General features: G+C 43.8%; 2 protein-coding genes across 3 annotated transcripts; both read left to right on the forward strand.

The window, feature by feature from the left end:
- On the forward strand, positions 1-10,053 carry LOC123123515 (alpha-mannosidase At3g26720). Its single transcript, XM_044544039.1, has 29 exons — positions 1-433; positions 605-688; positions 970-1,058; positions 1,161-1,335; positions 2,267-2,386; positions 2,696-2,782; positions 2,864-2,935; positions 3,415-3,528; positions 4,063-4,163; positions 4,257-4,350; positions 4,465-4,632; positions 4,719-4,808; positions 4,888-4,953; positions 5,088-5,144; positions 5,317-5,536; positions 5,630-5,763; positions 5,970-6,038; positions 6,128-6,187; positions 6,292-6,363; positions 7,045-7,092; positions 7,230-7,349; positions 7,600-7,665; positions 8,295-8,407; positions 8,515-8,599; positions 8,768-8,878; positions 8,962-9,057; positions 9,342-9,389; positions 9,481-9,549; positions 9,638-10,053. The coding sequence occupies exons 1-29, from the start codon at positions 212-214 to the stop codon at positions 9,854-9,856; spliced, it is 3,069 nt and encodes a 1,022-aa protein (XP_044399974.1). The 5' UTR covers positions 1-211; the 3' UTR covers positions 9,857-10,053.
- Positions 10,054-16,604: 6,551 nt separating this feature from the next.
- On the forward strand, positions 16,605-19,620 carry LOC123123516 (uncharacterized). Of its 2 annotated transcripts, none has more exons than XM_044544040.1 (4): positions 16,605-16,929; positions 17,256-17,366; positions 17,988-18,505; positions 18,755-19,620. In XM_044544040.1, the coding sequence occupies exons 1-4, from the start codon at positions 16,648-16,650 to the stop codon at positions 18,933-18,935; spliced, it is 1,092 nt and encodes a 363-aa protein (XP_044399975.1). In that variant the 5' UTR covers positions 16,605-16,647; the 3' UTR covers positions 18,936-19,620. The 2 variants fall into 2 exon arrangements, with proteins under 2 accessions (XP_044399975.1, XP_044399976.1); XM_044544041.1 differs by having other exon boundaries at positions 17,994-18,505.
- Positions 19,621-27,992: the final 8,372 nt, after the last annotated feature.

The raw sequence follows: 27,992 nt of genomic DNA on the forward strand, positions 1-27,992 counted from the left end.
GGGCGCAACCACCTGCACGCCCACTCCGCGAGCCCTCCCACCGCCAGGTGGGCCCGCTCCCCGCTGCTCTTAGCTAGTCCACTTGGCCCGCCGGCCGGGGCACTCATCAGTTACTCTCGCAACCCGACGACCGCCGCCGCCCCCTCCCCTCCCATCGCGCTCGCTCCCCGGGTGGGAGGATTCCCGACCGGCGGCGACCGCGCCGCCGCCCATGGGCCCCGTCCGGCTCGCCCTCCTCCTCCTCCTCCTCGCCGCCGCCGCCGTCGTGCTCGGCCCCGGCGGCGGCGGCGAGGCGGTGTACATCCCGTACAACACGTCGGCGGGGGTGGTCAACGGGAAGCTGAACGTGCACGTGGTCCCCCACACCCACGACGACGTCGGCTGGCTCAAGACCGTCGACCAGTACTACGTCGGATCCAACAACTCCATCCAGGTTCGAATTCCGCCGCTCGATTGTCGCCGGGCTTCTGCGAGATTTTTTTTCTCCCCCCTTTCCTCCAGATTTGTTACCCTTGTTTTGGTGTAGATTCATTTACGTTTCCGGTTGCCGTCAGACTCTGTGTGCATAGCGTTGAGGCTCAATTCGGGTCTTTTTTGGTCGCAGAATGCCTGCGTTCAGAACGTGCTGGATTCGCTCGTGCCGGCGCTGCTCAAGGACGAGAACCGCAAGTTCATCTACGTCGAGCAGGTAAGGAGACCGTCAATGTTCGCCAGACAATCTGAAAAGCTCGGAGTTCTGGAATTGGGAGGTTGCAGAGCACTGTACAACAGTCTCTGCTGCTTTACACCCGTTTCATGTCTGTCAGAGTATTATAGGAACTCTGTCCCCTGCTGTCTGTTTCCGGAATTGGAGCTGGACCAGCAGTTCTGCATCAAAATAGAACGGATGGTGTTACAATGTGGGTTCATTTTTGGGTTATATATGCTGTGATTTATCTTCAGTGACCGTTTATGTATGGTTGGTTGCAGGCGTTTTTCCAGAGATGGTGGAGGCAGCAGAGCGACATGATCAAGGATACAGTGAAGGGGCTCGTCAGCTCCGGCCGGTTGGAGTTCATGTATGCTGGCTCTTTGAACAACTTTCCTTTTTAGGCTGTACTAGCAATCATGTCTATGCTCTATAACTGATTGATGGCATATTACTCCTTGTGATGTTGCAGAAATGGGGGTATGTGCATGCACGACGAGGCGACTGTGCACTACATTGACATGATCGATCAGACTACGCTGGGGCACAGGTTCATCAAGGAGGAGTTTGGTCAGATTCCGAGGATTGGTTGGCAGATCGATCCATTTGGGCACTCTGCAGTTCAGGCTTACCTCCTCGGTGCAGAAGTAATTCACTGTATCCATTTTATTATGTCATGCTTTCAGATTTTGTGTGACTTTTTTTTTCTTATGGTCCACTGTTACTTCCGTGTACATCTCATTTGCATGATAAGATGAGTTTCACACTCAGGATGCTGACTTCTATACCATTATGGTAGGCTACCTGTCATCACTGGTTACAGTAATACCTGAACGTTGAGATGTGGTACTGTTGGTTCATAGAGCATGCATAATAGGAATGCCAAGGGCTATGCTCTCAAGAGTGAAGTGATTGACTGCACTTCTTGACCACCTAACACAACTAAATAATTTACACAACTCAGTCACTTCATTGAATTTTCAGCTACGCCTACAGTGTTTTGACAAACATGTCAGACTTGTCAGCGTAGAGATGGCTGCATAAACATTTAGTTGAGAAAGGTGACTCATGTCCTATTAGGACTTGGAGATGTATGACTAGGGATTTCTATACTAATTTAATCTCTTAGAGACTTTTAGTTTAGTTAGAGGAGAAGTTGGAGAATATGTGTGGGACAATATATAACCATTAGGTATGGCCATAGTTAGCAATCTGAGAGGTCAAGATCTCATCCAAAGTACGGTTAAGAGTGCAAGAATGGATTAAAGACTAGGTTATTCGTTAGCACTAGATTCTTGTATAGGGCATGGACCCAAGGCAAATTATTTGAAAGGTTGTGAGGGAGTGATAATCCCCTGTACTTGTTCAAGGTTATACTTAAATAATGTGTGGCCATTTCCCCAAATCTTTTCTCTCTTGCCGTGATTGTTTTGTCTCTGCTATTCTTGTTCTCTCTACAAGATCCATCTTTTGCTCTTGACACAATACAACCTTGTCCCAAGCTCACAGCCTTAGATTGGATATATGGCTACTGTGCATAAGAAGTATACTAGTGTAACACATTTTACCGTCTTTCAGGTAGGATTTGATGCCTTATATTTTTTCCGGATTGATTACCAAGATCGTGACACGAGGAATGGGACAAAAGAACTCGAGGTTGTATGGAGGGGCTCCAAGACCTTCGGCTCATCAGCTGATGTAAGTAGTATTTTCCTTTTCCGTAATGTAACATACAGTGAATCATTCTGATGATCTAGCGTAGACCTGCACTGCGACGCACCCATGGGGGTCTTAGCAGTATTTCTCGCTGCGAGTGGTCTGCACCGCACTGAGGTGGCATGCTCCAAATAAAAACCATGACCATATATATTGTAACAGTTTCTTTATTGTCAATGAGTATGCAGCACTCCTGCCAGTTTTCTCACAGAACAATCACTTTCAAGTCCGTAAAGTTTGGTAAACATGTTTCATATGTAATGACGGGAAATCTGCTCATTTTCTTTTCAGATTTTTGCTGGCATCTTCCCAAAAAATTATGAACCACCACCTGGTGAGTTTTATTTTGAAGTCGATGATACTTCCCCTGTTGTCCAGGTAAACTAATGAGAACTTCAGATATGTTAATTTAATCAACACCAGGAATAAACCTATTCTTCATTACTTTTGTCTATGTAGGATGATCCCCTTCTTTTTGATTACAATGTTGAACAACGGGTGAATGATTTTGTTGCTGCAGCGCTGGCACAGGTACAGTAGGGTCTCATATATGTCCATACTTTTACGCTGGTGCATAATTTGCCCAGTTATATGCATTGGATGAAAATCCATTGTCTACAAATTTCTTATTTAATTAGAATGGCCATCTGGGTTGCATTCACAAGTTCATACCTAACACTAAAAATGCGGCTTCAGATTTCTATGTTACTTCGACCTTAGCATTTCATGCTGAAAATTTAAAGGATGCAACAGAAACGTCCCGACAGGTAACACTGTCTGTCCTAAACCCGTGTCCGCCATACCGCTGAGTCGCGTGGCTTGTGGAGAGTATGATAGCGAGGCCGATCGGACAGCGCGCACGTGGTTCTACCAATAAGCCAAATACAGACCGTTCTACAAATAGATTTCCGTTATCTAAACCGCATCATTTCATACTTAAAGTTGTTGTTCTATTTGGTAGTACAGGTGTTCATTGTAATATATACTCTTTATTTCTTTTCTTTTTGTAGGCAAATGTTACAAGGACAAACCATATCATGTTTACAATGGGAACAGACTTCAAATATCAATACGCAGAAAGTTGGTTCAGACAGATGGACAAATTAATTCATTATGTGAACAAGGTAAAGGATGAGCCTAGAATAAGGCGAACAATACTAGATCTTCATGGCATATATTTTTGAAAGATATAATTATGCTTGTTTGAAACAACATATTTAAGAATATGGTCAAATGGTACTTTGAAGGCCATAAATGTCCTAAACTACTTGTATTGTGAATCGGTGGGTGTATTTCTTTAGTAACTTAGAAGCACTACTTAATCATACCTCGTGAGCTATCACCATCATGATTGTTTCAGTTATGGATCATGCAATACGTTTGAAATGTTTCAGTCTTCTCACACTAATATATGGGAACATTTCGTGGGATGCATTTGGTTTTTTTCTTGTGTCATATAATTGGATAAGGACATAAATGCTTAAGAAAATGGTCTAAGATAGTGCCATTCCATGCCTTTCTTTTCTTGTTATTGATACAAGTTGATTTTATTTGAGTATTTTAAATCGGTAAATAAGTAAATAGTGCTGAAATTTTATCTAAGATAGCTATTAACACATTATAACTCACCATGCTTGTTCTGTTTGATTATACCACAGGATGGCCGTGTGAATGCTCTGTACTCCACTCCTTCCATTTACACTGATGCAAAATTTTCTACAAATGAGCCATGGCCTCTTAAGACAAATGATTTCTTTCCGTATGTTCTATCTTATATTCATAATTAGTACAATTAACTTCGCTTTTGTACTTTTGTTCCTTCTCATTCGTATGGCTGTGTTTCTTTGATCAGATATGCAGATAACCCCAATGCATACTGGACAGGTTACTTCACAAGCAGACCTGCCTTAAAACGATATGTCCGCATGATGAGTGGATATTACTTGGTAGTTTTACCTACTCTTTTAATGTTTCCCTCTAGATGTCCAACACCATACGATATACTTCCTTTGTCACTTGGTGCCGTTCATGCTTAAAGGTCAATACGTTTTCACTTTCAGGCAGCTAGGCAGCTGGAGTTCTTCATTGGGAGAAGCAAGTCAGGTTCCACAACAGATAGCTTAGGAGATGCTCTAGCTCTTGCTCAGCATCATGATGCTGTTACAGGAACAGAGAAGCAACACGTTGCAAATGATTATGCGAAGAGATTATCAATTGGCTATAAGAAAGTAACTTCTCGAGAAAATTGCTGTAATTCATATTTGATGATTTCTTTTGCGATTCGATGGATTGATTTGGTTTGATTCTTGTCTAGGCGGAGGAACTGGTTTCGACTTCTCTCGGTTGCTTGAGTGAGTCAGGCTCAAATTCTCGTTGTTCGTCCCCAACGACAAAGTTTGGGCAGGTTGGTTTGCAGGTTTTCTCTAACTAATTTGCCTTTTCAGTTAAAAATGTGTATTTACTGTTTACTGATCTTTTTTCAGTGTCCTCTCCTGAACATTACTTATTGCCCCCCTTCCGAGATGAACTTATCTCAAGGAAAAAGCTTGGTGAGTTCTGTTCTTAACTCATGCATGGCTCTTTTCAAGATGAAATTTGTATAGGTTTTTATTAATCCATGACACTTTCTTGGAAAGTAAACCCGTGTAACATCTAATATGTTGTTTTCAACTATTTGTTACAGGTTGTTCTTGTGTACAACTCTCTTGGATGGAAACGAGAGGATGTCCTCCGCATACCAGTATGCAATTTTTGTTCCCTAAAAAACAAGATGTTTTGTTGGTCTTTTATTGCTGATTCATCCATCCATCCATTCTTTTTATGAATAATATGTGCTTATAAAAAGTGCCACTACCATGAAACTCCCGTACTGTGGAATGAAAACTAAATGTGCCTCTTTGTAAAATTAATAGGTCATGAGTGACTCGATTGTTGTCCATGATTCTGAAGGAAGAGAAATTGAATCGCAACTTCTGCCTATAGCTAATGCCTCATCGCACCTACGGGACAGACATGTCAAGGCTTACTTGGGCACATCGCCTGCTGCAAGTCCTAAGTTTTGGGTTGCTTTTCCTGCTTCGGTAGCACCACTTGGTTTTAGCACTTATTTTATCTCGATCGGAAAGAGATCAGGTGAATTCCGCATCTTTCGTCTTGATATACAACAAAATATAAAGGATTGCTCGAAAGTTTGACAATTTCTCTGTTGCATTATATACATTTCAGCATCTATCTCTTCGACATCCACTCTAAATTCTCAGGGAAGTGAAAGTAGGAATCTGCAAGTTGGGCAAGGGCGTTTGAAACTTCAATATGATGCAGCTGGAGCATTATCCCAGTACTCCGATAGCAAGACACAGGTAATTTGCTAATTGCCCAGCATTATTTTCAATCTAAAACGGTTTTACCTCTTGCCTTGCTTTTATCTTTTATACACTAAGATTATCCAGGCTTATCTTCCCTAGCAGCTCATATGTCCATTCTGGTATTGGATATTGAATTTCGCTTTTAGTCTTGCTTGTTATCTAGAATCACCTGTACTCAAGAATCATTAATATATTTCAAGGTCGAAGCAAATTTTGAGCAGAAGTACAAGTATTACCTAGGACAAGATGGAAGCGGAGATGATCCTCAGGTGCACCAGGGATTCTACAAATAGTCTATTTCACCTTAAAAGTAGCAATTACTTACACTGGCATTTGTTTAATTTTTCCTGGACTGTAGGCTTCTGGAGCATACATATTTCGCCCTAAGGGCGTTGTTCCTATCAAAACTGATGGTCAGGTATGAAGAAGGGATCAAAGTATCTCTAAAATACTGAATGGATCAAAGGGATCTTTAAAAAAGGTGCATTGTCGATCTGACGAATTTATGTTTCCCACTTCAAGGTTCCTCCCACGATTCTGCGTGGGCCCATATTGGATGAAGTGCATCAGCAGATTAATCCATGGATATATCAGGTTAATCATATGTATACTGCTTGTCTGAACCACCACTCATAAGGATTTACTTGCTTCTTTTTTCTTCCTGATCTTCGTGTTCTCAACGAATTTCTAGCACACATCTTTGTTGCTACAGCAACATGGCGCTATTCGTTTGCAAATTTTGATAGTAACACTATTCGTTCTAAATTATCATATACCTTAGACTCGGTAGATTTACTATTGTCCATTCAACATCTTCTGTATAACATGTGCGGTTCACCTATGATTATGCAGGAATAGCAACATGAACTAAATGTCCTGTCCAAGCCAAAGAACTTACCCCGAAAAGTCCTGACAAATGATGTATCCACAACAATTTTTACTTCTCGTTCCGGCAAACGAATAATCATTAAGTCCTCTTTCCGGACAAGACATACAAAGAGACCCGCCAACTGTCTTTTTAGTGAATCTTTAAAAGATAGATATTGTATTTTTTTTTTACAATTTTGGTTAAGTGAGGGATCAAATATGTCGATGAAATGGTTTGAACTATTTACTAGGAAAAAAGGGGTCCCACAATATAAGAGCGTTTTTTGACACTAGTGAGGTTGATAGTGCCAAAATATGGACTTTATTCTTTTTTTTCATTCCTTGTTAATCGACTAAAAATAATTTTTTTTCTTGATAATTGATATAGCTTTTCTTATCTTTGTGCAGATAACTAGAGTTTACAAGGGAAAGGACTATGTGGAAACCGAGTTCATAGTGAGTGCTGTGTCATTGCACCTTGCATTGATTTCTTCTTGGAGGCCTTCACATTTTGCATGACAATACATTCGCCTTGTTTCTTTTCTGTCATTACATATTTCTAACATCTTATTAATAATTGTTTTTATTCGTAGGTTGGACCAATACCAGTCGACGATGAAAATGGAAAAGAACTTTCAACTGAAATCATTACTAGCATGGCAACAAACAAAACATTTTACACTGATTCCAGTGGGCGTGATTTCATCAAAAGGGTATGATGCACTACCACTAGCACTTGACCCTTTCCCCAGACAAAAAATGTCTATTGTCTTTCTAATAAATGTAGTGAAAGCAAAAAAATAGTTCACAGACAATTGCATTAATGATTCTTGTCGTAGTTTTGAAAGGGGGGAGAAACTAGTGATGTTATAGAGGATAACTGCAATATAAATTAAGTGTTGCAACAGTGCACAGTTATGCCATCACTTATTTTAGTATATAATATGCCCTTTTTTCTTTCAGGTACGGGATTATCGCTCGGAGTGGAAGATTGAAGTAAACCAACCTGTTGCTGGAAACTATTATCCTGTGAGCTCTTGTTTTCTCTATTACAGTATATTTTATACAAGGAAGCTTAGTAGTATCCTTAAGAAATGGCTTCTTTCATCCTTTTCCATCATTGAGTTGACATCTGAAAGTAGTTAGGAGTTCACTTTGCACTTCCCCTCAGTTTACACATATTTTGTTTTTGGAGGGTTTTTGGTTTACTTTGTAATTGATATGTTTTTGGTCATTGACTCTACCTGTAGATGAAAACAGATATCTAATGACAGCTAAAGTAGCTCTCTTCTTTACTTATTTAGCATCCTAAGAATAACACCTGATCTCGACATGTAGTGATTTTATTGTGTAGCTTAGACGAGATGATGTGATCTCGCAGTGCAAAAGGGGACACAAATTTTGACATTTAATGACAGATAAGGCAAGTCTCTCCATTTGGTGTCATACGAGAGGGTTGACATAGGAAGTTGATCATTTAATGACAGATTTAGCCGTATTTGGAGAACTTTGGTAGGCGAGGGGCTATTGGTGATTATGGAGGTCATAAGAAGTTGAACTTTGGAGGATCCAAAGTTGCAAATTATTCTGTAGTTTCACTTATAGATTGTGATGGGGCTGATTTATACACAGATTGATAGATCTGTATTTATTTTCAGATTAATCTTGGCATTTATGTGGAAGATGGCAGCAAAGAGTTGTCTATACTTGTAGACAGGTCTGTTGGAGGTTCGAGCATAAAGGATGGACAAATAGAGCTAATGCTACACAGGTACATGTCACACTCAGAGTTGCACAGTATTTTCTTGCTTCATTCATACTGTTGCAATTTTCTTTTTCTACCTCTGCTTGGTTAAATATTTCCTACTCCTTGTGTAGGAGGCTACTCAATGATGATGGTCGTGGTGTTGCGGAAGCACTAGATGAAAAAGTCTGTTTGGATGATCAATGTGAAGGACTAGTTGTAAGTAATGAATATCTTTCTGACCATGTGCTTTGGATGGAATTCAGAACCAGATGTTGGCATATATCACCAAATCCTGTTGTGCAGATCAATTTGTTCTATTATTTGCAAGCACACAATATGTTGTGCAGAAACATTATCTAAAGCAACTTATTACATTATCAACAGATTGAAGGAAAATACTATCTCAAAATTGACCCACAAGGTGACGGAGCTAGGTGGCGTCGTACATTTGGTCAGGAGCTGTACTCCCCTCTTCTTCTTGCGTTCGCAGAAAAGGTACAGCATAAATTTTGTTGCACTCGTGATCGATCAAACAGTTATTCTTGTCGCATTGAACATTCCCCTACTTGTTTTTCCAGGATGGAGGCAACTGGGGGAATTCACATGTTTCATCATTCTCTGCAATGGATCCAACTTACAGCCTTCCTGAAAATGTCGCGTTGCTTACTCTTGAGGTATGTGTATGTCTATGGAGAATGGACCATTGTTATCATATCTCCTTAAAAAGGGAAAAAAATCGGTATGTACTGGGCAAGAGAGTGCTGATCTGATAACTCTGAGTACCGTACCGTTTATTTTGCAATGTTGCAAGCTAGTTTTTAATCCTGCTGGTTTGAGAGGTTACAAGTAATACCAGCCAGTTAGCTGCAACAAATGTAATCAACACCACAGAATATTGATGAAAATGGTATCTGGATCCGTTTGCTGCGCGTGTTAAAAATACCTATGCGTTGTACAGGAACTCGAAGATGGAAGTGTTCTCCTTCGGTTGGCTCACCTATACGAGGTCTCATACTTTGGTCATTCTCATTTATTTTCTCTCGCTCCAATCAGATCCAGTTTTGTACCTTTTGTAAAACATTGTCCTGTGCATATAGGCTGGAGAGCATAAGGATCTCTCGGCCCCGGCGAGTGTCGACCTCAAGAGGGTATTCCCAGATAAAAAGGTAACCTCCATTAAAATCTACACCGTTTTATTTATTTGATTGGATCTTGATGAATATTCTCACACCCTTCCCAATCCTGATGCTCCAGATCGGCAAGATAATCGAAACAAGCCTATCGGCGAACCAAGAGCGCGCTGCCATGGAGAAGAAGAGGCTGAAGTGGAAGGTGGCAGGGCCTCCCCCAAAAGAAAATGTGGTCCGTGGAGGGCCCTTGGACCCCTCCAAGCTCGTCGTCGAGTTGGCACCCATGGAGATCCGCACATTCGTCATCAACTTCGACCACCGACTCGCCGCACATCCGATGTAAGCGCCATGGCGATGATCGCCGACGTTGTTGTTAGGAATAAGCAACTTGTATTCCCATGAGGCCATAGGCCGATATATATACATGTATAGGTGTGGAACATATGCAGGAAACCCCTTATATAACGGGATAAATACAAAGGGGTACATGACTTATATTATAACTCTAACACCCCCCTCAAACTCATGGTGGATGAACAACACTGAGTTTGGAGAGATAAAAGCCATGTTGTGCTCTAGTCCGGGCTTTCGTCAGGAAATCCGCCAACTGTAACTCGGAAGGCACATACTGAAGAGCAATAACCTGATCCTGCACACCAGCGCGCACATAGAAAGCATCAACACCAATATGCTTAGTGAGCTCATGCTTCATAGGATCGCGCGCAATGCTAATAGCACCTGTACTGTCAGATAAGAGCAGAGTCGGTGTAGTGACAGAAACACCAAAATCCTGAAGTAACCAACGTAACCAAGTCACCTCTGCCGTCAAAAGAGCCATGGCTCGCAACTCAGCCTCAGCACTCGAACGGGAAACTGCAATCTGTTTCTTCGTCTTCCAAGCAATGAGAGAACCGCCAAGAAAAACACAGTAAGCAGAAAGTGAACGGCGATCAGAAGGATCACTAGCCCACGTAGCATCCGAATAGGCCTGAAGCTGTAAAGAACTGGAGCTAGGAAAGAATAGACGGTGAGAGATCGTGCCCCGAAGATATCGGAGAACACGAAGGAGATGACTATAGTGAACCGATGTGGGAGCAGAGACAAACTGACTCAGAATATGAACCGGATAAGAGATGTCCGGACGAGTGACAGCTAGATAGACAAGATTGCCAACGAGATGACGATAACGCGTCGGGTCAGGGAGAGGATCACCATCAGTAGCACGGAGGTGAACATTGAGCTCCATAGGAGTCTCAACAATGCGCTCGTCAGTAAGAGCAGCACGAGCAAGAAGATCCTGGATATACTTTTCCCGAGATATAAAAAAGCCATCAGAGGTAGAAGAGACTTCAATCCCAAGAAAGTAGCGAAGAGGTCCAATATCAGACATAAGAAACTGCTCATTAAGACGAGCCTTTACAAAGGCAATATACTCGGGGTCATCCCCAGTGATGATCATGTCATCAACATAGAGAAGAAGAAGAGTCCGACCACGAGGAGAAAGGTGAATAAACAATGCTGGATCATGAGCACTTGCTGAAAAACCAGCAGTAGTGACCACAGAGGCAAACCGCTCAAACCAGGCGCGAGGGGCTTGCTTAAGGCCATAGAGAGAGCGACGAAGACGACATACCATGCCATCAGGAACAGAATACCCAGGTGGTGGCTGCATGTACACCTCCTCACGCAGCTCACCATTAAGAAAGACATTCTTAACATCAAGCTGAGATATAGACCAGTGGCGTGCAGAGGCAACGACAAGAAGTGTACGAACAGTGGTCATATGGGCCACAGGAGCAAAAGTCTCGTCATAATCACGACCATGCTCCTGCTGAAAACCACGAGCCACAAGACGAGCTTTGTGACGCTCAAGAGAACCATCGGAGCGAGTCTTAACCTTGTAGACCCACTTACAAGTGATGGGACGGACTCCGGGAGGAAGAGAAACAAGATCCCAGGTACCAGTGCGTTCAAGAGCAGCAATCTCCTCTGCCATCGCAAACTGCCATTCAGGATGAACAACAGCCTGACGGTAAGAAGTCGACTCAAGAACAGCAGCACCAGCGGTGGGAAATCCAAAGCGATCAACAGGCGGACGAGGACGAGAACGCAAGCCATAAGTAGGCTGAGAGGAAGAGGACGACTCATCCAATGAAGCATCCACAGGTCGTGAACGACGAGTGTAATGCTGAGGAAAAGATGGAACAATAGAAGGAGGAATCGCCAAGGTAGAATCGGGGGGTGGCGACGAAGAAGTCACCGGAGATGAAGGTGTAAAATCCGGTGACATGCTAGGCGAGGAGACCGGAGAAGATGGTGGCTGCAAATCGACTAGAGGTGGAGAAGCAGAGGGAGTGGAACGAATAGGCACAGGCACGACGGGGGTGATAGGTGAGTCAGGAAAAGTGAGGAAAGAGATATCCTCCACTGAAAAAATCGAGGAAGATGGGCGTGGGTAGAAAGGACGAGACTCATCAAAAGTCACGTCTCGAGAGATACGCATCCGACGACCGATAGGATCCCAACAACGATAGCCCTTATGCTCATCACTGTAGCCTAAGAAGACACACTCAACAGACTGAGCGGTCAGTTTGGTGCGTTCGCGAGGGGCAAGAAGAACATAGCAAACACAACCAAACAAGCGAAGCATCGAATAATCGGGAGAACAATCAAAAAGACGCTCAAAAGGAACGCCACCCTGCAAAGCAGCGGACGGCTGAAGGTTGATGAGATAGGCGGAAGTGGAGATAGCCTCGGCCCAAAAATGAGGCGGAAGAGAGGCGGCGATCATCATCGCACGAGCCGTCTCAAGAAGGTGACGATGCTTGCGCTCAGACACGCCATTCTGAGCATGAGCACCAGGACAAGAGAACTGGGCAAGAGTACCCTGCTCAGCAAGGACACCACGCAACATCTTAGAGATATACTCGCCAGCGGAGTCAGCATGAAAAACACGAATGGGTGAAGAGAACTGAGTATGAACCATGGCAGCAAAACGCTTATAAATAGACAACACCTCACTACGAGAAGTCATGAAATAAAGCCATGTGTAACGAGAGAAATCATCTATGAAAATAATATATATTTATGACCACCTTTCGAAGCGAAAGGAGCCGGACCCCATACATCAGAATGGACTAAATCGAAAGGACGCTTAGACACTGACTCACTATCTGAATATGGTAATTGAATCTGCTTGCCAAGACGACAACCCTGACACTCTAAAGAGACATCTCCTGAGACAGACCCCAGAAGACCTCGACGAACTAAAGACGATAACCGAGAACCACACAAATGACCAAGTCGATGATGCCACTGCTTGAAGGAACCAGTAACAGAGGCGACAGAAGCGGAGGGACTGGCGATGGTGGTGGCAGCGGAAGGAACATGAAGCCAGTCCAACTCCCAAAGACCCTGAGAATCACGGCGGCGAGGGCCAGCCCCAACCAGAGTGTGCGTGCGACGGTCCTGGACAGAACAAGAGTCAACGTCAAGGATGACACGACAACCAGAATCAGTAAGTTGACCAGCAGAAAACAGATTCATGGTAAGTCGAGGAACATGAGCAACATCAGGAACAGAATAAGAAGGAGTGGAAAGATTGCCTCTACTAGCAACAGAAAGTGGAGTACCATCAGCAGTGAAGACATGAACAGGAGAATCCAGCGATCGAAGAGAGGACAAAGCGGAAGAATGAGAAGACATATGAAAAGAAGCTCCAGAGTCCAGAACCCATGGGGATGTACCTGACTGTGTAGAGGGCGGTTGCTCAGTGCGGGAAGCATCAGTCACAGAACCAGCAGTACCCGTCGAGGAAGAACCTGAAGCCGCGAGCAGATGCTTAAGTCTCAGAATATCCTGCTCAGTCAAAGCAATGGCTGAAGCTGTCGAGGGAGATGACGAAGTCCCTGAGGAGGATGATCGCGCCTTGCGCAGGTGTTTCCGCTTTGTGTAGCACTGGGACTCAATATGACCATCATTGTTGCAGTAGTCACAATGTGGACGGGGGCGACCTGAGCCTCCAGAAGGAGTGGGCAAGAGCGGCGGAGCACTCGAGCGAGAATGGGTCGGTGCAGCAGGTGGAGTGGAAGAAGCCCGAGTAGCGAGCACAGAGGGAACCTCCAGCAAACTAGCACCACGTAAGCGAGTCTCCTCAGCACGAATCTCTGAAAGCGCCTCCATGAGAGAAATACGGCCACGAGCAAACAACTGAGCACGCCGGGGCTCAAACTCCTTACGGAGCCGAGACAGGAACTCGTAGACGCGATGAAACTCCAAATTGTCCTGGACAGCCTGGCAGCAGGGGCAAGTACGACAACCAGCACTGCGGAGAGAATCAAGCTGGCGCCAGATAGCAGAACTCTGTGCATAAAAGTCATCAACAGTAGAGTCACCCTGCTGAAGAGCATGCTCCTGACGAACCACAGAAAGGTATAAGGCATCACCAGAGGGCTCATAGCGCTGACGAAGACAAGTCCACATCTGAAAGACAGTAGGAAGACCCAGAAACTCAGAAGCAAACTGAGGCAGAACACTAGCAGTGAGAACAGCTGCAGCACGAGCATCATCATCAAGCCACTGGGTGTAAACAGACAAAGCACCATGATACATCTGAAGAGCCTCCTCATAAGCCAAAACCCTCTCATCATAAGCACGATCAGCAGCCTCATCAGCAAGCTTAGCCGCATCCTTGGCAGCCTGATTAGCGTCTGTAGGAAGAACCGGTGGAGTCGGCGGAGTAGGGGCCACCAGAGGAACCGGACGTGGCGGACAGCAGACCTCGCCAGAAAGAACACCCCAGAGACGGATGCCACGCATGTGAATGCGCATGAAGCCATCGAACTCGGTGTAGTTAGTACCATCGAAGATCACCGGACAGCGAGGGACAGCAACATAGCCCGATGCAGCAGACATTTTTTTTAGCAGAGATCCGAAATCAGCAGAATCCGACGAGAGAGCTTCCAATCGGGAACGGGACGGGATCGGGGAGCGGCAGGCAGTCGATCAGGGGGCAGCTGGCAGTCGGCGGCTGAAGAACCGCAGGGGCCAGGGCCGACTGGAGAGGAGATCGACAGGAGATTAGAGCCGGCTGGAGACGAGCCCCATGCTTCGATCGAGCGGCGGGAGCAGGAGATCGGGGGCGCCTGCGGGAGTCCGGGGCTGGCGGGAGCAGAAGATCGGGGCCGGCGGGACGAGCCCCCTGCTTCGATCGAGCGGACGAAGAGGAGATCGAGCGGGGTTGGAGATCGATCGGGATGTACAGACGGATCAAACACACGAGTTGCAGCGTGCAAAAAATTGACCTAGCTCTAATACCATGTTAGGAATAAGCAACTTGTATTCCCATGAGGCCATAGGCCGATATATATACATGTACAAGTGTGGAACATATGCAGGAAACCTCTTATACAACAGGATAAATACAAAGGGGTACATGACTTATATTATAACTCTAACAGTTGTAACTTTTTTGTAATTTTGAATCAGAATGTTGTATTGTTGAAGCTTAACTCGAATGAGTTGTGAATAGCAATAAGAAATAATGTGGCTACGGAGGCCTGGAGCGTCATCAACATCTTAAATAAGTTTCAGCTAGTGACATCAGTTGCTTGAGTACTTGAGGGCATACTCTGACGCCAAATTATTGATTTAACATAATATTTTTCAAAGTCAAATTTTGTAAATTTTGACCAAGTTTATAGAAAAACTATCAACTTACAGTACCATTAGATTCATCATAAAATATGTTTTTGAACGTAAATATTCATGTTATACCTATAACTTTGTTCAAAGTTTACAAAGATTTTTTTTTTAAAAAAAAATTATAGGAGTGAGTATGTGGTTGTGATGGTATGGTAGTGTCTGAGTACCAAGTGTGGAATTTTGACTCCCTGGCTTGAATTTTTTCTTTTGGAATATTTAGAAATCATCTTTTTAACTTTGAAAATTTTCTGAAAAAAATACACACACATACACATGGATGAAGTAAGTTTTGACGATGCGACGACTTTTTTTTTAATCTGTGGCTCACATACAAACATATTTCATCATGCAACTTTACAAACATGAAGTCATATATTATACTCTCTCAGTCCTAAAATAAGTGCCCGATGTGCCAACGATTCGATGAGGATGGAGGCCATCTCTTTTTTTAAATGCAAGCTATGTAGTAAGGAAAGTGTGGAGCCTGATGGAATTGGAAAGCGTCCGACAGCAATGTATGAACCTAACTGATCCAAAGCAGATTATCTGTTACTACTTGCTAAGTGCCGACCTTGAAGCCAAAACCAAATGCATTAGTCTGCTTTGGAACTGGTGGAAGTGTAGAAACAAGGTGAATTTTGAGGGAAAAAAGTTTTGTTGCAACTCAGTTGTTTTTCAGGCTGGTTCTGATGCAAAGGAGTATGTAGAGTTCTTTGCACAGCGCAAAGATTCAAGTCCAAAAACAGTGCAAGGGTGGAAGCCCCCGCCACAGGATATTCTAAAGATTAACGCTGATGGAAGTTTCCATAGTGACAAGAAGTGTGGTGGCTGGGGGTTTGTGATCCGAGACCACATGGGAGATGTAATGGGTGCAGGTGCTGGCAGGGTGGAGTACGCCCAAGATGTTCTACAGGTGGAGGCTGAAGCGTGTGTGCATGCCTTGAACTATGCCCAGGAGTGGGGAATGATCAACATCTTGGTAGAGACGGATGCGCAGAATTTGGTCCAAGCTATCACTAACACGAAGAACTACGATCTAGCGCCAAATGGAGTCCTTTTTAGGGAAATAATTGCCCTTGCTATGTTGCATTTAAGTTCTTTTTCTATCTCTTTTTGCCCACGGGATTGTAATAATGTTGCGGATGCTCTAGCGACGCACGGATCGAAGATGGTGCATGTGTCCCAAGCCGTATGGCCGGGCGCTGCTCCTACCTTTATCCGAGACTTGATTGCCGACGATCTTGTTCGGCGTGGTTAATTGAAATGAAATTAAAAAAAAAACCCTGGTAAGCTATCTCAAAAAACAAAAACCCTTAGTCAAGCACCTGGTCCTATCGTGAAAAAAAAAAACCCTCCACTCCTGCTCGCCCAAGGCCCAAACTCAACATTTAAAAAAAAAAACAAGGCGGCCCGCTCTCCCCGGCTGCTCCCATGGCGAAGGAGGACCCGGGGCCTCAGCCGGCGGAGGGCAACGCCCCGTTGCCGGCGGGGTTCATCTTCAGGTGCGACGGCGCGACCAAGCCCGAGTGCTTCAGGTACAGGGTGCTGGGCCTGCCGCGGCGGAGGCTGGGAGCCGTCTCCCGGATCAGGCGCGGCGCGGCGCTCTTCCTCTACGACTTCGACGCCAGGTACCTCTACGGGCCCTACCGCGCCGACTCCGACGGCGGGCGCGACCTCGAGCCCGCCGCCTTCGAGGGCCGCCTACCCGCCCAGGTACCGTCCCGGCCCCCCTCGCGTTCCAGGCCTGGACTCTGGAGTCATGTGTGATTGTGCGTGTATGAATCTCTCCACCATCAAGGATGCAGTGCTGATTTGCCACTCGATGCGTGACTGAAATGTGGGTCCTGGTGCCACATTTCAAATCTGTATGGTTATCTCCCAAAAGAGTCCTGTCAATTTTAATTTTCTGAAATTTCAGTTCATCTTGGCTCGTCTTATGATCTTCAGTTTCCAAAATGGCATCCAGCAATCAACTTGATAGATGAGCCGTACATTATTATTACTCATAAATTGAATGTTCAGTCTTCTTGTATCTGCAGGTCAAATTCATGATTGATGGTGATTTCATGCCTGTCCCAGGGAAAATCGTAAGATACACCATAAAAGAGAATTATCCCGGCAAATTCTTGCCAGAACTTACCTTTGCACAAGTAAGTGGAATCGGTGTTTATTGATGTTTTGTATTTGAGTAGAGGTGAAACGAATTCTGCTGAATCTTTCTTGTAGATAGCTCCTGTACAAAATGGTTCAAACTTAAGGCAGTCTGCCAGATGAACACTCATGCTCGCTTATTTATGGCCTTCTGTATACATTAAAGTATCAAACTAGTCAATTCTCATCTTGTTGTGCCTAGTTTAACTACAGATGGAGGGCTATTTTATGAAAAGCAATAATTAGGAGAGCCGCGTGCTTCAGAACTTGCTGCTGTGGTGTAAGCATATGTAGAAGCAAGTCGAGATTGAGAGGGATTACAATGTACTACCTCTGTAATCAAATTATTTCCTTTTCCTGGGAAAATAGCAACATGGTATAGAGATGAAAAAAGTGGGTGTAATGGGAACATGTTCTTCTTTCTATCACTTCTTCTCTTGAGTTTTTAGGTGAAATTACTGGTATAATCATATCAGTGTATCGGCTAGTTGGAATGGACAGGGATAACATCTTTATCCTCCATCTTTCTACTCTGTCTTTAATTTTATCAGTGGTAGCTGTGAACTTTATCGTACATTTACCTGCATTGAATTTCCATTGTTTTTGGTATTCTGTTGTAGGTTGAGAAACTGAGAGCATTGTTCCGTCCAATTACTTCACTGCCAGTGCCAGAGGCACCACCCCTGCATTATGTTGGCAACAGTCATTCCGCTCCATCTGCTGCTTTTCTGCCTCCTTCGGCTTCATCTTCAGACTCAACACAGCCAGCTGCTTATGTGCCTCACCCAAGCGCCCATGTTCTCACTCCAGCTGCTCAGCTGGTGCCAAATGAACCTTATGCATGCCCAGATTCTCACCTTCCTGCTCCGACTGCTCAATTCGCCGCGCCTGCTTACTATGTGACCACAACTGCGCATCTGTATCAAGCAGGTTATCAAACATATGGTGCATCGCCTGCCACCTACCACTACGCCCAAGCGCCTCCTTTGCAACTTGTCTATGTGCAAGCCCAACACCCTGTGCCAGAACATGTTACAGACCCTGCCTGTCCCTCTGATCCCAGCTATGATGCTAATGGGAATGATCCGTATCTATTTGATGCTGTGAAGTCTCAGTACCTGGAAACTACTTCTGGGAGGTATGTATGGTAGCCACCAGTTGGGCCTAGTACTTCTCTGTTTCTTAATATCTACATGCAAAGCTATTTTTTGCAATCCAATTTTTATACATATAGGTCCATGCCCACCTCGTTGACGTCTCAACTTAAAAGGAACTACTTGCAGGGACAATGTAGATCGGAAGCCGCCATCTATTCCTGTGTCTTTTTTCCTTTGCTACATGCACAAGTAATTGATCGTGCTTTTTCCTCGTACTTTTTGTGTTTCAGAGCTGCTGCACCACATGAAGTGGCCGCGAAGAACCCGCAACTTGTCATGCATTGTGTGTACGCCCCAGGCAGCGAGTGTGCAACCGGAGAAACCACGCAGTCCAGTGCTGAAGGAGCCGCATCGGCGGTCTACTCCCATGGCTGCGCCATTGGTGTACGCCGTCGCAGCTGCACCACATGAAGTGGCCGGGACGAACCTGCAACTTGTCATGCACTATGGGTATGCCCCAGGCAGCGAGGGTGCAACCGCAGAAACTACGCAGTCCAGTGCTGAAAGAGCCGCATCGGCAATCTACTCCCATGCTGGTGCCCCAGCGACCACTCAGGCTGTGCCATCGGTGTATGCCGTGGCAGCTGCACCGGCTAACCTGTGATTACCCTGTCACCATTCAGTCTTTCTGGCAACATGGTCAACCCGAACCAAGTGAGCTGTTACTCTGCCCTGTCGTGTTTCACCATTCTACCCAGACGAGGACTGGAAGTTCAGATCGACTAAAGATGATATCGCTCTCCTTTCTGCTGATGTGTTTGGTATGATGTATAGAAGGATTCAGCTGCTGCTGTTTAGTTCGTTAGACTGGTGGTACTAATATCCCTATAATTTTCATATTGTAGACGGGAGTGGAATTTTTCTGAGATTTATTATATGTGATTTTATAGCCTTGTAATTCTCTCCGATCTATATGTCTTCTTTGGCCAAGTAGATTGATTTATCTTCAATGAGAGAGGTGCTTGGTACTAGATTCAATCTTGCGGTGTCCTTACTCTGTGACGGGATGAGTTGCATAACGCGTATTGTATTGTTGCTACTAAGGGTAAAACGATGGGGTTCGAACATATTATTTGGTTTTACTTTGTTTACGTTATGTCATCATGCTCCAAGCATTACTCTGTTTGTTATGAATTTAACACCTTAAGATGCATGCTGGATAGCAGTCAAGGATGGAATAATAGTAGTAGGCGTCATTAAGTTTAACAGTTTACTTGTCACGGACGTAATGCCTATATATTGATCATGCCATGAAGAATCATCATAACTATGAGCTATTCTATTAATTGCCCAACAGTAATTTGTTTACCCACCATTGCTATGCTTATTAGAGAGATGCCTCTAGTGAACCTATGGAACCCGGGTCCATTTACTTTATATTTACTAAAACCTAAAAAATACATCGATGTTTTTATTTATATTTTATTTTATCTATCTACCACTATCAGATTTAATTATAGCAATTGGCGAGAACGAGGGGATTGACAACCCCCTTGTTGTAGTTGGGTGCAAGCATTTGCTTTGTGTGTGTGCAGGAACCGTTTATCTTGTCTGTGTGGTGTCTTCTATTAGTTCAATAAACCTTTGTTCTTAACTAAGGGAAATACTTTTTGCTACTACACTACTTCGTTCTTCCTCTTGAGGGAATCCCAACGCCTATCACAAGTAGCAGTGGGGCGCAACGAAGATCGCCCAATGATAGTGGCCCCGGTAGTGCTCTGCGGTCCACCCGTCATGGACCTCCCAGCTGGGTCGCATAGACGTGAGCCATCCGGGCAAATCCGATGGCTTGCATCGCCCATGAGTAGCCCCAACGGCAAGACATAAGCGTGAGGTCACCCGTCATGGACGTACCAGCCAGGTCTCCGCGCGCGTGGTACCTCCCCCGCGGGCACGCCTGACGTGGCCCAATGGCGATGGCTCCTGGCACGCCGGACGGTCCAACCCTCATGGACCTCTCAACTGGGTTGCCCAGACGTGCGTCCGAGCAGATCGCACGGGCCGGAGCGCTCCCGAGTGGCTCCCACGGCAAGCCACCACGCCACGTACAGCCATGAGACTTGCTTCGCCCGCGGAGAGCCTGGGAGGCGGGTACTCCACCATCCTTTATAGGAGTAATAATTAGTCATGAATGCATATGTGGCTTATGTTACATGTGTTATTTGTTATTTTTAAGTTGCGTTGCTTCTTGAAATCTTATTCTATTTCTTTGTAGATGAAGTGGTATGTGATGTACATAGCTACATGTCTAGGAGTCTACGATTTATGGTCCTCATGCAATGAGCAAGTGATTGCTTGCAAATGCTGCTCCTTCAAATTGTTCAATAGTAGGAACGAGGCAGAGAATGATTACACCAAGTATGTGCTCATTGAGAAGAGCAATTATGAAGTAGGCAATGGTGTAGGAAAACTTATCGGGTTGAGTGGGTTCAAGAACTTGATAATCCTCTTCCAGCTTGTCCTAATTGTGGTATTGCTTTTATCATGTGATTTTATGTAACATGCATTGGCCACGTTGTTGTTTAGTGAGGAGACACTTGTGCTAAGTAACTATTTTCTGACTTCAGATGAAGCTTGTGTGTACCATATATGATGTTTTTGTGAGTTTATTGCTATGTATGTGGCACACGGGTCGCTGGAACAACATATATGGTCCACGGGCCGCACGCGCCCTCGTAACCGCCGTCCGCCGCGGGGCACGAGGTTGGATCTAGAGCTGGCATCGTGAGAATGTAGCTAGGGGAGAAATGGGGGTGGACACGGACTGCACGCATCCTCGTCGCAACCGTCCACCGCGGGGCTTTGCCCAGGGCCTCCTCCGGCAACAGCAAGTGGAGGATTGATGTCTACTACACAACTTGTTTTTGTAAACTCGTGTTGGGCCTCCAAGCGCAGAGTTTTGTAGGACAGTAGCAATTTTCCCTCAAGTGGATGACCTAAGGTTTATCAATCCGTGGGAGGCGTAGGATGAAGATGGTCTCTCTCAAACAACCATGCAACCAAATAACAAAGAGTCTCTTGTGTCCCCAACACACCAAATACAATGCTAAATTGTATAGGTGCACTAGTTCGGCGAAGAGATGGTGATACAAGTGTAGTAATGATAGTAGATATTGATTTTTTAATAGTAACAATAAAAAACAGCAAGGTAGCAAGTAACGAAAGTGAGCACAAAAAGTATTGCAATGCTTGAAAATGAGGCCTAGGGTCCGTACTTTCGCTAGTGCAATCTCTCAACAATGCTAATATAATTGGATCATATAACTATCCCTCAACGTGCGACGAAGAATCACTCCAAAGTTCTTATCTAGCAGAGAACATAAGAATAAATTGTTTGTAGGGTACACAATCACCTCAAAGTTATCCTTTCCGATTGATCTATCTAAGAGTTCGTACTAAAATAACACCAAGTTATCCTTTCCGGTCGATCTATCCAAGAGTTCGTACTAAAATAACACCATATGATACACATCAACCAACTCTAATGTCACCTAAATACTCCAATGTAACCGCGAGTATCCGTGAGTTGATTATGTGATATGCATCAAACAATTTCAGATTCATAATACTCAATCCAACACAAAGAACCTCAAAGAGTGCCCCAAGATTTCTACCGGAGAAACAAGGACGAAAACGTGCATCAACCCCTATGCATAGATTACCCCAATGTCACCTCGGTAATTCGCGACTTGAGTACCAAGACATATATCAAGTGCTCTCAAATCCAACAAAGTATTCAATCCGATAATAACGAAATCTCAAAGGAAAAACTCAATTCATCACAACAAGATAGAAAGGGGAAAACACCATATGATCCAACTATATTAACAAAGCCCACAATACATGAAGATCGTGTCAAATCCAGAACACGAGAGAGAGAGAGAGATTAAACACATAGCTATTGGTACAAACCCTCAGCCCCGAGGGTGGACTACTCCCTCCTCATCATGGAGGCCGCCAGGATGATGAAGATGACCTCCGATGATGATTTCCTCCTCCGTCAGGGTGCCGGAACAGAGTCCAGATTGGTTTTTCGTGGCTATAGAGGCTTGCAGCGGTGGACCTTCGGATCTAGGTTAACTTTCGGGGGTTTCTGAAAATATAGGATTTTTCAGCATTGGAATCGCACGAAGATGGGTCTCAGGGGGCCCACCACCCACCAGGGCGCGCCAGGGGGGTGGCGCACCCTGGTGTCTTGTGGGCAGCACGGGCCCCCCTTTTGTGGTTCTTTGCTCCATTATTTCTCTTTTCTTCCAATTTTTTTCCAAAAAGTTTCGTCCAATTCCGAGAACTTTTATTTCTGCACAAAAAACAACACCGTGGCAGTTCTGCTTAAAACATCGTCAGTCCGGGTTAGTTCCATTCAAATCATATCAAAACCATATAAAATTGTTGCAAACATGGCCGAATACTTTATAAATTATAGATACGTTGGAGACGTATCATCACCCCTAAGCTTAATTCCTGCTTGTCCTCGAGTAGGTAAATGATAAAAGAAATAATTTATGAAGTGTGAATGCTAGCATAGTGTGTAAGTTTGACCAATGATAATTTCATTCACTTTTCCTAGCATCATAACAACAACTCTTTCTCATAAAACTTCTCATGTTAAAGTAGCGACCAATTCATATGTTATGGTTCAAACAATGAATTCTCTTGAAACTTAAAAACCTATGTTTTTAGTCACCAAACAATTGCAATTCAACTTATTCTCAACAAAGTCTAAGTAAGAGCTGCACATACTCAATCATCATATAGTCTTCTATGATTGCTAGTACTCGAAGCATATTTTTAGAACAAATGGCATTCATCGAACATAGAGAAAGATAGGGGCGTAATGTTTCGCCTCCCAACTCATTTATCATAGAGATAATTGTCAACAATAATAAATAATGATCAAATATATTTGACTGGCCATATGTGCCTAGATCTTTCCCCACCACATGATGCTTGCCAACTAGATAATAATTGAGGTTGAATGAGGATGTATACTATTGACTCTTGCATAAAAGTAAATACTGAAAAGTAAAATATAGGCCCTTCGTAGAGGGAAGCAGAGCTTGTCATGCACTTTTTATTTTTGGATGCCCAAGCTCTTAGTGCAAAGGAACGTCACGTTATATTGCCCCTTATGGTAGCAACCTTTATTATGCAGTCTGTCACTTTTATTACTTTGCCATCACAAGTTTGTACAATGCTTATTTTCCCTTACAAGAAAAGATCAAATATATTTAGGAGCAATTTTTATTGCTTTATGCTCCGATGACAACTTACTTGAAGGATCTTATTCAATCCATAGGTAGGTATGGTGGACACTCATAGCAAGAAACTTGGTTTACGGGTTTTTGGATGCACAAGTAGTATCTCTACTTAGTACGAATTTTTGGCTAGCAAAAGATCCTAGGCAGACACCACATGTTGGAGGATCCATAACAATATAACTTCTATGCAAATATACACAACCATAACTCATTATGTTGTCTTCCTTGTCCAACTTCAACTAATTTGCTCCAGTTTGAAAATAATTAATGGGTATTCACAATCATAGAAGATGTCCAAGATAATATATTTGTATGTGAAAGTTCTCTTCCTTATACTAATCATTCATGAATTGCTTGTATGACCAATATTGTGATTGTCAAGCTTCAAAAGATTTCACTTTCTAAACCCAATGTGAAGCTACTACTAGGTATGATACAAGCATGTGAAGCACATATAATTTCAACTTTGTGATATTCAATTCATTCAACAATTTACTCATAGGATATAACTGAAGCACAAGAGTAAATGACAAGCTACTCCAAAAAGATATAAGTGAAGTTCAAGCGAGTAGTTAAGTAAACGGGCAGCTAATTGACGTCTCTCTCTTATTTAAAAACTTTCAGATATAAGTATTTTATTAAAACAGCAAGCAAAACAAAATAAAATGACACTCCAAGAATAGCACACATCATGCGAACAAGCAAAAACTTAGCTTCAACCGATACTAATCGATAATTGTTCATGAAGAAAGGTGGGATGCCTACCGGGGCATCCCCAAGATTAGGTGCTTGAGACTTCTTGTAATATTATCTTGGGATGCCTTGGGCATCCCCAAGCTTGGGCTTTTGTGTCTCCTTAATTCCTCATGGTTTCCCTAAATCTAAAAAAAATTACCCACACAAAACTCAACAAGAACTCGTGAGATAAGTTAGTATAAACTAGCAAACATACCCGTGCGTTGCAATGGGTGAAAAAAACATCTCTACCCGTAACAGGCCTGAGCATTCGGTATAAACCAAAAATTCGGTTTCTACCATTCAGTTTTTTTGTAATTTCGGTTAGCAAAGTTGGAAACCGAAACATACTTCACAAAATAGCTAACCGAAAATTCGGTTAACCGAGTTTTCGGTTTGGTATTCGGTTTTCTACCGTATTAGCCGAATGCAATAGGAATTTCAGCTGTGTAATCGCTACCATGCACCTGCGCTCTTATATAAGCTAGGACTCCAACTCCTTCTGCATGTCCAACCGAGGTGGGACTAAACTAAGTAACGAACCACCGGCAGCGCGCGCGTACAGTGGCCTCGCTGGAGAAAAAGAAAGCCCATACCAGATTGGACCTTGCACGTAGGTTGGTCGACTTGGCCCATGAATTATCATTTCCCTGTCGCGCGCGAGCTCCAGCGCTGGAGAAACTACTGTACTTTCACGCGTCGTGAGGTATGTTCGGTTTTCGGCCAACCGAGCTAAAAACCGTACCGACCGAAGTAAGTTCGGTTTGCAGAGTTAAAAACCGAACTTTTCTGTTCTAGCATTAAAAACCGAAATTTCAGTTTTTGTTGGTTTCGGTATCGGTTCGGTCTTCGGTCCATCGGTTTTTATGCCCACCCCTAACCCGTAATACAATATGTATGACTCAAGACCTCCTCCTCCAGCTCCTTCCACACTTGCATAGGTCCACTCCCTCTATTTCAATACTGCACCCCACCTTTGTCGCCGCTTCTCTTACCTTTCACGCTCACCAACAGTGGCCACGGTGTTCACCAGATCATAACACGTCTGAACATGATCAATCACAAGGCGATGAGATCAATCAGCACCTGTAATTGAACTGCGCCAAGACAAGAGAATGTTTAGAACTCAAAAAATCTAATCTCATCAAGTAGGGTGCGAGGGACGCCTTCCACGAGTAATTCCTACCACAACGCAAATGCTTCGCTATGGAGAAATGCCGGTTGGCATGAATCAGGGATGGTCTGGTCTAGGAACTTTGAAGATGGATTGATTTAGGTTAGGATTCTTGGAACGACACTTCGAGGGATGGAATGTGTGAGATGAACTAAGAACTACGGGCACTGTGTGCATTTTACCGGAAATGAAGAAATCAACTCTCCATGCCGTATAGTGAACTTCCCATGTGGCTAAAATTGAATTAGCAAAACACGAAATATATAATCTAGAGATGAGGAGTAAAGCATGACAGCAAATCATAAATAAAGGTAAAATGTTTTTTTCCTCCGAGTTAATTGTGTCGGCTTAATTTTATTATAGCCTAAGAGGGTACCTAAAGGAATAAGTACTATAACAAAAATGAGTTTCCTTGATTCCAATGTTGCAAGAAAACAACACTGAAAAACCATATTGACAGGACAGTTGTGATCCTGATATCAGATTAGTGGCAGGAAGAGCAAGACGTTTCATATTCAACATATGGACCCAAAAAATAAAAATGGAGCATCCGCATATTTTTTTATAAAAAATAGAACATTCCGCATACCCAAAATTCATATCATGTGTAGTTACTTTCAAATCTGAGTGGATTAGTAAGAGCAAATTCTGATGTTGCTCAAGTAGTAACTTGTGTAGTGGATGAAACAAAAATATTTTCTAAAACTCAAAGAATTAGTTGATATCTTGGTGCAACAGGAAATTTAGAAATTCCATATCCATGTAACTGAATCTTATCAAACTATCAGCTAACCAATTTAATAACATTTCACGAATTAATTGTCATGTATGAACCTATTTGGCTATTGTAGAGGAAGCATAACATCATATAAGAGATGCACATTTCAATCATCTTCTGTGCCGCATTGAGAGTTGAGACACTATTAGAAGATATAGAAAAAAGGAACCTTGTATGAGTAATTCAGTAACATTGGAGGGAATAAAGCTCACGTAACAAACAAATCATATTCAACCATATCGAAGGGAGATAGCTGTTGTGCAAGGAAAAACATAAAGTGCAAAATTCAGCAGTGTCAGTACCTAGCTGGGCTCCATGCTACACGTAGGTCATAAACATCGACAACAGGTGACAAAGTCTTGCATCTGGCTTGTGCAGAAACTATGCAAACAGTATACTACTCAAGAAAAACAATTGAAAAAATGAAGATTGAATCTATTACTTAAATTCCCTTGGTTACTACAGAGGTCAGCCTGAATTTGAACTCTGTCATGCAATATACTATTGATCGATGGTGCTCACAGTATGTCGCGCTGTCGCCTGAACCAAGCCCGTCTGTAATTGCTCACCTCTGTTGGAGTCAGGCTACACGCGTGGCTATGCAACTAGATCCGTAGCGGATAGCCAAGCCATGCACGTATGCATGCATCCGTGACTGGACCCCAAACCATATACGAGTATTTGGTCTTTGTTCTTGCTGCTCAGGTTGGTGCATGGAGTTGAAGATGCTGCATGCGCGTGGCCATGGAGCTAGGTGACGTGCCGGAGCTGTTGTCGTTCACACTGAAGGCGCCGAGGAAGCCACTCGTTTGTGCGCGTGCACCATCGCCGTGGTGGACCTCTAGAGAGGAAGTTGAGCGGGCGATCACAACCACGACCATGATCCAGCCTCTCTTGCCATGGTGCCTCCACCCATAACTGCATTATGCCTTGCCGGTGTCGTCCGCCACCACCACGAGCGGGGCTCGAGCTGAGAGAAAGTTGCGCGAGTGACGACAACCATGACCATGACCTAGCCTCTCCTGCCATGGCGCCTCCACCCATTGTAGCGACCCGACCTCAAACGGTCAAGTCTCTGTGCTTCTGTCTCATCCCTGAATCGGTAATGCTGACACATACAGTATTTGAATGATTTATAACAGAGTAGCAATCACACACTTATTACATCGAATGTCTCAAAAGAGAACTTATTACAATAAATATGGCTTAAGGCCATCTAATACGATAACAACGGAAGGCTTGGAAGATAAAGTGAGTCCAGCAACTCCAACGGCATAGCTGAGCTGCACGACAATGACCTAACGAACCTTACTCCTCGTCTGAAAAGTCTGCAACATAATACGTTGCAGCCCGATAACGGGTCAACACATGGAATATGCTGGCAATATAACACAGTAGAGCAAGAACAGAATAATGCTATCACTACATGCATATTTGGCTGGTGGAAAAGCTCTAGGGTTATAGTTTTGCGAAAAGCCAATTTTTTCCTACAACAAAGGAATAAATTTTATTTAACTATC

The sequence above is a fragment of the Triticum aestivum genome, chromosome 5D (genome assembly GCF_018294505.1).
Source record: "Triticum aestivum cultivar Chinese Spring chromosome 5D, IWGSC CS RefSeq v2.1, whole genome shotgun sequence".
NCBI classification, from domain to species: Eukaryota; Viridiplantae; Streptophyta; class Magnoliopsida; order Poales; family Poaceae; genus Triticum; species Triticum aestivum.

What these genes read in the sequence shown, in the direction of transcription:
- LOC123123515 (XM_044544039.1), top strand. Translation starts at nt 212, where the DNA reads ATGGGCCCCGTCCGGCTCGCCCTCCTCCTCCTCCTCCTCGCCGCCGCC. An exon ending in ACTCCGATAGCAAGACACAG is followed by an intron (nt 5,764 to 5,969) that starts GTAATTTGCTAA and finishes ATATATTTCAAG; the next exon opens with GTCGAAGCAAATTTTGAGCA. An exon ending in GGCGTGATTTCATCAAAAGG is followed by an intron (nt 7,350 to 7,599) that starts GTATGATGCACT and finishes TTTTTCTTTCAG; the next exon opens with GTACGGGATTATCGCTCGGA.
- LOC123123516 (XM_044544040.1), top strand. Translation starts at nt 16,648, where the DNA reads ATGGCGAAGGAGGACCCGGGGCCTCAGCCGGCGGAGGGCAACGCCCCG. An exon ending in CAGAACTTACCTTTGCACAA is followed by an intron (nt 17,367 to 17,987) that starts GTAAGTGGAATC and finishes ATTCTGTTGTAG; the next exon opens with GTTGAGAAACTGAGAGCATT. An exon ending in CTGGAAACTACTTCTGGGAG is followed by an intron (nt 18,506 to 18,754) that starts GTATGTATGGTA and finishes TTTGTGTTTCAG; the next exon opens with AGCTGCTGCACCACATGAAG.